The following is a 12,551-nucleotide window of genomic DNA, read 5'->3' on the forward strand; positions in this document are numbered from 1 at the left end:
TTGATTGAGGGATTTCAGGAGTTTCAGAGTTTATTTAAAACGCAAGGGAACACTGCAAAGGCCGGAAACGCAAGGAGAGAGGGCTGGCAAAAAGTAGTGAACACATTAAATGCGTTAATGCTGCCCATGTTACATGTTTTTTTCCTTGATATGTTATTTTATTTATATTTTTATTTTTTTATACACTACCGTTCAAAAGTTTGGGGTCAGTAAGACTTGTAATAGTCTTTAAAGAAGTCTCTTATACTCATCAAGGCTGCATTTATTTGATTAAAAATACAGAAAAAACAGTAATATTGCAAAATGTTTTTACAATATAAAATAATGTTTTTTTTATTATTATTATTTTAACATACTTTAAAATAGAATTTATTCCTGTGATGAAAAGCTGAATTTTTATCAGCTGTTACTCCAGTCTTAAGTGTCACATGATCCTTCAGAAATCATTCTAATATGCTGATTTATTATTAGAATGATCAATGTTGGATAATATCAACAGTTGTGCTGCCAATATTTTTTGGAACCTGTGATATATATATATATATATATATATATATATATATATATATATATATATAACAATGTAAATTATTTATTATTAACTAATTATATTTTTAAATTATTAACTTAATACATCCTTGGTGAATAAAAGTATTAATTTCTTTAAAAAAAAAATAAAAAAATGTACTGACCCCAAACTTTTGAACGGTAGTATATATATATATATATATATATATATATATATATATATATATATATATATATATATATATATACTTTCTTGCAAGATACTTTTTTTCCCCACGTGAGTCAGTCCGCGTCAGTCGTGCTCTTTAACCAATCAGATGTGACCTCGCCATTTCAACCAATCATAACCCGCCAGGAGCGCAGCCTAAATCCTGTTTACATTAAATAAACCTGCTCCAGAGCAGGTTTAAGCTTGCGCACCTGTTGCTATGACAGCAAGTCCCGGATGAGCTTCGAAGAACCGAGCGATCCAAGATCACGCAAAATCGTCAACAATCAAATCCAGCTAACTTAGCTAGCGAGGTACGAAGAACGGACCCCAGGGTAAATTGTACTTATTTTGTCTTTTGGGAAACATATAAGTATCTTCCATAGCTTCTGAAGGGCAGTATTAACTGGAAAAAAAAATAAAAAATGATATTTCGGCAAAACTCACTTTCGTACTTTCGTACACATCTTCATTGTTCTTCATCTTCAAAAGTTTTTACCACCCAGCTCTTAATGCATGGTTATTCCTTCTGGAGCATCAGTGAGTGTTTGAACCTTCTGTAATAGTTGCATATGATTTCCTCAGTTGTCCTCAGTGTGAAAAGGTTTCTCAAATTCATACAGTCATTGTTGGAAAGGGTTCAAATACACAAAAATGGTGAAAAACCCAAGAATTTGTGGGACCTGAAAGATTTTTCTGAAGAACAGCAGGCAGTTTATCTGTTCAGGACAAACAAGGGACTCATGAACAACTTTCACTAAACAAAAAAACACAGCTGTGGAATCAAGAGGATGGGGTCATTTTATAAATTCAACTATTATTTTCTCTTGTGGACTATATGCAAACATTTTTATGTGAAATATATTATTTAGGTCACTCCTAAATAAACAATAACATGCATTTTGTACGATGCCTGTTTTTTTGCAGATTCTGAAAGGGGGATGTATACTTTTGACTTCAACTGATTCATTCTGTCCGAATTCAAGCATTGCACAGCTTAGGGTCTGGTCACACCGAACGTGTTTTTGTGTTTCTCTGAACTTTTTTTTTTTTTTTTACTTTTTCAATGCAAATATGCGCTAGACTGACATCTTTGACCATTGTGCCGCATCCTAATTTTTAAAACACTGCGTTAAGTTTTAAAAAGCCATCTCTCTAACACATCACACACACTCTCACAGAACTAAGCCGGTCATGGTTGCTGGGTGCCAGTAGCCTTCATTTTACCTCAAAAGCAGCTTCATTAGATAAGCCATTTCCCTCCAGAAAACAGTTGAGGCTGAAGTGAGCTCCTGAGATTATCGGTGCTCTTTTGGACAAAAGCTTTTTTGGAGTGACACCAAACAGATTGGAATGAGACTCTGATTTCCTGACTGAGGCTGTTATATTCGGCTGGCAGCTTCGGGTCTCGGTGAACGCTACAGAGTCCAACATCACCTGTCACAAACTATTCCGAGAATGAAAACGCGATGACTTTTGATCCAAGTGGCGGGTTTGATAAATCAGCCTTTAAGGTGTTGGTATATCTATTAAAGCTGTGAGTTTGGCACCTGTGCCAGAGTTGCTGAAGAAATTCTTCCTAGATCATGTGTCACATTGCTCCAGCTGCCAGACAAGTATTTTTTCTGTCCTGTTTGCTATGAGGGTCCAGTACTCTGTGACACACAAAACTCCTTATAGCAAAGTTCTGGATGGTTGTACAGTCGTGGCCAAAAGTTTTGAGAATGACACAAATATTAGTTTTCACAAAGTTTGCTGCTCAACTGCTTTTAGATCTTTGTTTCAGTTGTTTCTGTGATGTACTGAAATATAATTACAAGCACTTCATACGTTTCAAAGGCTTTTATCGACAATTACATGACATTTATGCAAAGAGTCAGTATTTGCAGTGTTGGCCCTTCTTTTTCAGGACCTCTGCAATTCGACTGGGCATGCTCTCAATCAACTTCTGGGCCAAATCCTGACTGATAGCAACCCATTCTTTCATAATCACTTCTTGGAGTTTGTCAGAATTAGTGGGTTTTTGTTTGTCCACCCGCCTCTTGAGGATTGACCACAAGTTTTAAGATCTGGGGAGTTTCCAGGCCATGGACCCAACATTTCGACGTTTTGGTCCCCGAGCCACTTAGTTATCACTTTTGCCTTATGGCACGGTGCTCCATCGTGCTGGAAAATGCATTGTTCTTCACCAAACTGTTGTTGGATTGTTGGAAGAAGTTGCTGTTGGAGGGTGTTTTGGTACCATTCTTTATTCATGGCTGTGTTTTTTGGGCAAAATCGTGAGTGAGCCCACTCCCTTGGATGAGAAGCAACCCCACACATGAATGGTCTCAGGATGCTTTACTGTCGGCATCACACAGGACTGATGGTAGCGCTCACCTTTTCTTCTCCGGACAAGCCTTTTTCCAGATGCCCCAAACAATCGGAAAGAGGCTTCATCGGAGAATATGACTTTGCCCCAGTCCTCAGCAGTCCATTCGCCATACTTTTTGCAGAAGATCAATCTGTCCCTGATGTTTTTTTTGGAGAAGTGGCTTTGCTGCCCTTCTTGAGACCAGGCCATATTCCAAAAGTCTTGGCCTCACTGTGCGTTCAGATGCGCTCACGCCTGCCTGCTGCCATTCCTGAGCAAGCTCTGCACTGGTGGCACTCCGATCCCGCAGCTGAACCCTCTTTAGGAGACCATCCTGGCGCTTGCTGGACTTTCTTGGACGCCCTGAAGCCTTCTTAACAATGTAGTGGAAAGTTTTTTTCGGGACTAAGTTTATTTTCATGGCAAAGAAGGACTATGCAATTCATCTGATCACTCTTCATAACATTCTAGAGTATATGCAAATTGCTATTATAAAAACTTAAGCAGCAACTTTTCCAATTTCCAATATTTATGTAATTCTCAAAACTTTTGGCCACGACTGTATGCAGTGTTGGGGAAAGTTACTTTTAAAAGTAATGCATTACAATATTGAGTTACTCCCTAAAAAAGTAACTAATTACATTACTTAGTTTAGCTTTTTATAGAAAGTAATGCGTTACGTTACTTTTGCGTTACTTTTTAAATCTGGCCAGGGCTTGCTTGTTTGTTTTTAATATAAAAACAAAATGTAAAATGTAAAAGCCTTTTCACACCAAACGCCTTAGGCTTAGAGAAAAGTAAATTGACGTCTGTACAGTAGACCGCAGAAGAAAACTCTTCAGCAATAAAAAAAGGAAAACAAATGATTATCTTGAGTAATTTTAGCTTATTAGTATGGATGAATTGGATCATCGATAGTCGGCAGCAAAGACATTGGTTAATAAAATGGGATTAAATACATACATAAAGGATATTTGTATTTCTATTCAGTTTAATGTAACAAACCAAGAAAGGAATTTCCAAATGAATTTGCTATTTGTTGTGTTTGGTGAGGTATTTTAAACTTGCTTTTTTTAAAAATTACTTGCTCCTAATTAAATCTTCAACATTGTAATTAGATTACTATACTAAAAAAGTATTGCATTACTTACTAATTACTAATTACTTTCTAAATCCCATATCATCCCATACCAGATGAACAATACAAGGCTAAAATTGAAAGTGCTCTTTTAATTCTTTCACGTTTTAAAATTGCATAAATCACTTTTGAACTGACCAAAGTATTTATAGGGAGAAGGTTACATTAAAAACATACATTTTACCATTAGATGTTAAATTATTATTTATAATTTTCACATCACGAGTTATTTCTATTCATAACTTCTGCATTCTAGTGAACTTTAAACTGAAACACACCCATGTCATGAGCACAACTGCTTCTAGATATACAAGCTCTGAAATGTCTGATCACATACATTGTAAAATGTAATAAGTTGACTTTACTTAGAAAAAGTGAGAAAACCGATTGCACTCAAAAAACTAAGTAAAGTTAAATAGGAATAGTATGTTGTGCTGACAAATGTTTAGTTAGTATAGTTTACTTACACAAGAGTTCTAGTAACTAAAAAGAACTGTAGGGGGTTCTTGATTCTTTACTTTAGGTTTACTCTTGACTTAGTATTGCTACTCACTGACTCCCAGAGTGCATTGCGGCATGAGTAAATTATGCAATTGCTTTGTTTTACTGTTGTTGTTTTTATTTTATTGGCTGTCTTGTGTCAGTAGTAGCACAACAAAAAGAGCAAATAAAATGGTTATTGTTACAATTAATAAAAATATACAACTGAATTGTTACCATTGTTGTGATTAATGTGCTGAATGTTAAAGTCTGAGTGTGACTCGAGCGTATTACTGCAAATACTAAAGGACTGTATCAACCCAATGAAAAGCTTTTCAAGGTGTTTATAAAAAACAATAACATATTAAAGGATCATAAGCAAACATGTAAAATACAGCTAATGACATATATACACAGTATTTAATGATTTAATTTAAAAGCAATCTACTTATTACTTTTTTTCCCTTGAAAACAAATAACTCTGATATCATGATGCATTGCTGCATCAATAGAAACAAAATAACAATAAAATAAATAAAGTTCCAAGTCCTCAACCAAAGGGAACACTAATCACTATAATGGTAAGTTATTAATATATATATTTTAAAATCAACATCAATTTCAGCTTATGTGATGTTCTCTCAAATATTTCTGTTGTATTGAAAGTTCAGCATTCAAGATGACTTTGGGAAACTAGTGAAAGAAAGATAACTGCAGACATGGAGGAAATGACTGAAAAGTCTATTAATAATCGCCCCACCTCAAAAACCTTTCTTGTTATGTTGTTATTTTGCACATTACCAACATATTAGTGCACTGCTGCCTCTCACTGCTTTATTAATGTTGTTGGTTCCTTGGTGGCTACTTGAATATTTTAAGTAAACATTACTCAAAGCAGTAAGTAAATAGTTTTACTTGCCTTGAAAGTAGCTGTAACTTAATAAAACCTAGTCAGTATAGCAACTAAGTAAAGATAACTAACTATATCTAAGTAAGCATCATATTGCATGTTTTCATTTTGCATTTGGAAATTTCTTTGGCCATTAATAGTTTATTATCATTCCATCGCAAGACTGAGATGATGCACACATTAATCAATGGGTGTCTTATAGCTGATAGTTAGCAGTGATTCACTTTCAGAGAAATCCATTCTAAGACTGAGGTGTAGGCACTTTGTACTTCACACACGCTGCAGTTTAGTCATCGGTCAGTAACACAAAGTGATGTGTGGACTGAGTGAGCTGGTTCCGACAGACTCTGGTACCCATGGGATGAGTAAACTGGAGATGAGCCATTCAGTTGAATTTAAAGCAGCATTATATAGCAGAAGACCGGTTTTCCATTCTGGCCCACATGGACTAGACCTGACTAACGCAGCAGCTGAAGAGTTCATTTCCAACCCTGCTTCAACATACTTGTCTGTTAATGTCAAGTAACCCTGAACACTTTAATTAGCTGGTATAGGTGTGTTTTTTCAGGGTTACAAAGTATTTATTTTGTTTTGGGGGTGCACAAGAACATGCTGTCAGACTGCATTATTTTTTTCCAGATAATTTACATTATTACAATAGCTTTCTCCCCAGGCTGGCACAAATGGCTTCATTAGTTCCAGGTTTGATGAAGGCCTGCCTTCCGAAAAAAACGGAATGGTTGATTAGCAGTCCCAATGTGTTGCAAAATGTGCTATGGTCTGATGAGACCAAAATTGACCTATTTGGACTAAACTCAGTGCAAAGTTTGGTGAAAAGCAAACACACTGTGAAGCATGGTGGTGGCAGCATTATGTTGTGGGGTGTTTCTCTTCAGCTGGGACTGGGCAATTGGTCAGGATTGAAGGGAAAATGGGTGCTGCCAAATACATCCAAATTCTTGAGGAAAACCTGCATCCCTCTGCTAGACAGCTGAAGATGGGCAGGTCATTCACCTTCCAACACGACAATGACCCTCAACATACTGACAAAACAACAACCAAATGGCTTAAGGACAACAAGGTGAATGTCCTCGAGTGGCCAAGTCAGAGTTCTAACTTAAATCCAATCTTGATCTGAATCTTAAATCTGAACTTGAGCAATTCTGCAAGGAAGAATGAGCAAATACTCCACAATCAAGGTGTGCAATCTAGTACAGACATATCCAAAAAGACTGATAGCTGTAATTAAAGCAAATTAAAACCCTGTTATTCTAGTTTATATATATATATATTTTCCTCTTTCATTGGTTTAATGTTGTAAGACCAAAATTGTAAATAAAGCTGGACAAGTTATTTGGAATGGGGAAATTTGATTTCAGGCTGTATGACAAACAAAGTAACTATTTCAAAGGTGTATGGTGAGGCAAAGGCACTGTATACTTTAACCCGTTAAATCCCAATTTTTTTTCAGGACATGAAAATATCCAAATCATGTGTCATTAGTAGCCCTTTGAAATATTGTTTTATTTTATTTTTTAGGAAAAGTGTGTGAAAAATTGTGTTTTATAGTCAGTCACAATTGTGAGCGATGGGATACCGAATTAACATATTTCTGCAGTCATTAAAAATGGCTATATATCTCAGCCCAGCTCTTTTAAACTGTTTGATCACATTGTAGGGTTGTATTATGCATAAAAACCCCTTATACAACATTGATAAGAATACTGAAATTAAAGACAAAAAATATATAATCATCAACATACCTGTATTTCAAAATTGCTACTTTATCAAATTGTTATATTAGTGCTACCAGTATTGCAACATCAATATTGTAACTTATTTGTAACATTTGAACTTTTGATTTAGTGCAATATTTTGTCATTGCAACATTTTAGTGCAATCTTCACTAACAACTGCAATTGCATTTATATTGTAAACCCTATTGTAAGTTCACTGTTATCCCACTGCTTACAATTGTGACCATCAACTTGTTTACTTATCCTATGACAACAACACTCAACAAAACTGAATATATGTGAATGTGTACCAAAAATCTTTTAATACATAAAAATACATAAATTAAAAATACATTAAGGTTTAATAAGTTACAAGGTGATGTTTGGTTTGTGAATGCGTATTCACATTTCTCCTCTTTCTCTACAGACAGAAAATGGGGATGTTCTCTGAACACGCTCTCTTCATAACTCTAATAGCACTGACCTTTATAACCTCGTGTGACACCTTCAAACCCACTCAGAGGCCGAAGTATCAGTACACCAAGAAACCCCCTCGAGAGGTGGTCCAAACTACTATGTATGTAGGAAAGAATACGGTAACAGCACGGATTGTGGACTACACCAAATCAAGAGAGCGCTTCCCTGCGCACGTCACAGAGAGCACTACACTTCCTGCTGACAGCTATATAGACTACCCTACAGACACCACCGCGTCGCCCACCACAGCCAAAGACAATTACACGCTAGACTACAATGAATGCTACTTCAACTTCTGTGAGTGCTGCCCTCCAGAGAAAGGCCCACAAGGCTTCAAAGGAGACATAGGATTGCCAGGTCAGCCAAGTGAAGTCATACATTTTATACATTCTTTTAAGGGCGAGATTTACTAACATTGCTCAATGGAAGTGGAAGGTTCTGCGGATGATGTCCTGACAGATTCAGTCAGCTCATATCATGCACTTTTGTACTTTTTTGGGTGGTGAATATGAGTAATTTGACTACCGCAAACTTTAGTAAGTTACTTGCCTTTATAAAAAACTATTAGTAGCCTCCTCCCCCTAGTGGGCGGTGTCCAGTGTCATATTACAAAATTAACGACAATATTTTGTAATCAAAATCTTTGGTCTGAATAAATAACACCTAAATAAAATCTTTTAGAAACCTTAGTTTTGTTTTTTATATCAACTTCAAATTTGGAACATAACGTATTTAAACATATGGCTTTGATGTTATAGCAATTGTAGATTCCAAAATATTTTGCTAATTATTTATTGTCAGTGCCTTTTCAGCACAGATTTTTCACTCAACTCTTAACTTTTACTGTCACCCCCATCTTTGAATTGTTTGCAAACCTAAACTGTTTGCAAACCTGGACTCTTTTTAAAGAAAACAATCAGCAGATTATTGTGGGAGTGGATCATTTCAAAATACTAAAGTATCAAAAAGTTTAAATTTACTGTAAAAAAAAAAAGCACTGTACTCAAATATTTTATATAAAATAAATATTTAACATAACAGGTTTTACTCTAAAATTGCTATAAAATTGAAGCCTTATGTCAAAATCAGTTGTGTTCCAAATTTGAAGTTGATATTAAAAAAAATTAGATTTTATTTAGGGTGTTATACCACAAACAGCCACCACCAGCCATACATTTTTTGATGTATGTTTCTGTCACAAATGTCTAAAATTCTCTGTCAAAACTACTTCTATCACAAAATAACCAAATATAGAATATTGAGACCATACCAACTTTATGTATTTTGTCACGGTTATGAAACGTTTTGACTGTAAAATACCGTAATGCATTTTGTAATATGACACTTGACACCACCCAGTAACTTCAGACAGTAGTTTTTAACGCCAAAAGGTTTGCTCTGGTGCAAGTCGTTGTGTTAATCTGGCCCTTAGTGTGTTTTTTACTATAGGTATGTGGGTAAAAACCTGGCTTCTGTCATGTTGTTCAATGCCATATTGTAGGGCCACCTGGAGAAAAGGGATCACCTGGACCCAAAGGTGTGCCGGGCCCAATAGGACCAAAGGGCTTTTCAGGATCTAAAGGGGATAAAGGTATGTGCTTGAGCAGTAGATTATATGTGACCCTGTACCATAAAATCAGTCATAAGTGTCAAAATTCTTAAAATTGAGTTTTATACTGCATCTGAAAGCTGAATAAACAAGCTTTCCATTGATGTATAGTTTGTTGGGATAGGACAATATTTGGTCGACAACTACACTCTTAAAAATAAAGGTGCTTTAAAAGGTACTTCAAAGCGATGCCATAGAGGAACCATTTTTGGTTCCACAAAGAACCATTCAGTCAAAGGTTCTTTAAAGAACCATCTCTTCCATACCTTTTTATAATCTGAAGAACTTTCTTTCACCACAAAGGACCTTTTGTGAAACAGAAAGGTTCTTTAGATGTTTAAGGTTCTTTATAGAACCATTCAGACAAAAAAGGTTCTTCTATGGCATTGTAAAGCACCTTTATTTTTAAGAGTGTATATAAAAATCTGAAATCTGAGGGTGCAAAAAAATCTTAATCTTTAAAGAAAATAGCCTTTAAAGTTGTCCAAATAAAGTTCTTAGCAATGCATATTACTAATCAAAAATTAAGTTTTGATACATAATTTACGGTGGGAAATTTACAAAATATCTTCGTGGAACATAATCTATACTTAATATCCCAATGAGTTTTGGAATAAAAGAAAAATTGATCATTTTGACCCATACATTGTGCTACTCGGGACTGGATTAGTGGTTCAGGGTCACATATATGGACATTATCCTGGTTATTTTCACTACAATCTAGGAGATGTTATTTGGAATAACAATGCATGTTTGAGATTTTCAATTGCGATTCAACAGGAGAGAAGGGTGATCAAGGAAATATAGGACTGGCAGGATCTCCAGGCATCCAAGGAAAGGCTGGAATGAAAGGTGAACATAGTAACCTATCAAGTCCCTGTGAATATTTTACCTCATGAAGATGATTAAATGTAACATGTTTTACTAAACAGGTGAGATGGGTATTAAAGGTGAGAAGGGTGCAGCTGGACTGCCAGGATTCAAAGGTTCAAAAGGAGAAAAAGGAGATCCAAATTTGAATGTGTCAAAGGGTGATCAGGGAGAGCCAGGCAAAGATGGACTACCGGGACCCCAAGGCATGACTGGTGATAAGGGTGAAAAGGGTGATAGAGGAGAGTGTGGTTTACTTGGTGACAGGGGCCAGAAAGGTGAGCCAGGTGATCCAGGGCCACCAGGTGTGCGTGGAGATCCCGGTCCATCTGGGCAACACGGTATGCACGGGACTCCAGGAATCGCCGGAGAACGTGGGGAACCAGGAATTCCCGGAGCAAAGGGTGAGCCAGGAGCACGTGGACCGCCCGGAACCAAAGGTTTGAGAGGTTTGAGAGGGATGAAGGGTGACCGCGGCCCCCAAGGGAAACGTGGAGACCGAGGCCTACGGGGACTGAAAGGATCTATGGGTCAAAGCGGATCGAGATTACGCTCTGCTTTCAGCGTTGGCCTCTATCCAAGCAAGTCTTTTCCTCCATCGGGATATCCAGTTCGCTTCGACAAGGTCTTCTACAACGGAGAAAACCATTACGACATAGTCACGAGCAAATTCAACTGCACCTACTCAGGAGTTTACGTGTTCTCCTACCAGATCACAGTGAGAAACAAGCCACTGCGTGCTTCTCTGGTGGTGAATGGGGTGCGTAAGGTACGTTCGAGGGACACTCTACAAGGACAAGACATTGACCAGGCATCCAATCTAGTGATCCTGAAGCTGGATGTCGGAGACCAGGTATGGGTAGAGACACTCAGAGACTGGAACGGTGTCTACTCCAGCAGCGAGGATGACAGCACCTTCTCTGGGTTCTTGCTTTACCCTGACTAACACCCTCTCCATGGCTACATCTTGAACTGAACTTTACATGACATGGACATGGGAGACATTTATGACCACTTACAGTAGATGTAGTGTTTTTATCATAGAGAGACAGAAGTGTACTGTTTAAACGAGTATTAAAACACGTATCCCATTTTGTTAACCGCATCAGATAGGTTGATTTGATTTTAAAATTAAATGTCTTATTTTAGACCAGGGGTGCCCAAACTCAGTCCTAGAGGGCATTGGAGAGTTTAGCTCCAACTTGCCCTAATAGACTTGCCGGGAAGTTTCTTGTATGCCTAGTACAGGGGTGTCCAACCCTGTTCCTGGAGATCTACCTACCTGCAGACTTTACTTTCAGCCCCGCTCCAACACAGCTGTCTGTAATTACCAAGTGCTACCTAAGATATTATTTAGCTGGTTCAGGTGTGTTTGATCAGGGTTGGAGCTGAAATTTATAGGATGGTAGATCTCCAGGAACAGTGTCAGGCACCCCTGACCTAGTTAGAGTTTTATTAGCTGGATCAGGTATGTCTAATTGGGGTTGGAGCTAAACTCTGCAGGACGCCGACTCTCTAGGACCAAGTTCTAGACCAGGGGTGCCCAACCCTGTTCCTGGAGATCTACCTACCGGCAGACTTTACTGTCAGCCCCGCTCCAACACAGCTGTCTGTAATTACCAAGTGCTACCTAAGAGCTTATTCAGCTAGTTCAGGTGTGTTTGATCATGGTTGGAGCTGAACTTTGTAGGATGGTAGATCTTCAGGAACATGGGTTTGCACCCCTGGCCTAGTAAGATTTATTAGCTGGTTCAGGTCTGTCTAATTGGGGTTGGAGCTAAACTCTGCAGGATGCCGGCTACTCCAGGACCAAGTTCAAGTTCCTGGAGATCTACCTTCCTGCAGAGTTCAGCTCCAACCCCGATCAAACACACCTGAACCAACTAATTGGGATCTGAAGGAGCACTTGATAATTATAGACAGGTGTGTTTGATCAGGGTTGGAACTTAACTCTGCAGGAAGATAGATCTTTAGGAACAAAGTTGGGCACCCCTCTTCTAGACAAAGAAAAAAAACAAACATCTAAGGTGCATATCCATGAAATTGTCATGCAATGCACAGTATGTGTTGTGAGAGCACTGTGCAGATTTATTTACAGACTGTTTTGGACATTTAGTATATGTTCAAACTTTCTGAAAAGGAAATAATTGTTATAATTAGATGGTAAGTCTTCTTTTAATTATTTTGCCTTATGGTATGCAGTCTTTATTTACCGCTCAGATATCAGACTTTTTGACAAAAC

At 37.5% G+C, this 12,551-nt stretch overlaps 1 protein-coding gene across 1 annotated transcript; it reads left to right on the forward strand.

The window, feature by feature from the left end:
* The first annotated feature begins 6,548 nt into the window (after nucleotides 1–6,548).
* On the forward strand, nucleotides 6,549–11,255 carry otol1b (otolin 1b). Its single transcript, XM_073817410.1, has 5 exons — nucleotides 6,549–6,698; nucleotides 7,758–8,187; nucleotides 9,332–9,421; nucleotides 10,220–10,291; nucleotides 10,372–11,255. The coding sequence occupies exons 1-5, from the start codon at nucleotides 6,549–6,551 to the stop codon at nucleotides 11,253–11,255; spliced, it is 1,626 nt and encodes a 541-aa protein (XP_073673511.1).
* Nucleotides 11,256–12,551: the final 1,296 nt, after the last annotated feature.

Source organism: Garra rufa, chromosome 14 (genome assembly GCF_049309525.1).
Source record: "Garra rufa chromosome 14, GarRuf1.0, whole genome shotgun sequence".
Classification (NCBI taxonomy): Eukaryota; Metazoa; Chordata; class Actinopteri; order Cypriniformes; family Cyprinidae; genus Garra; species Garra rufa.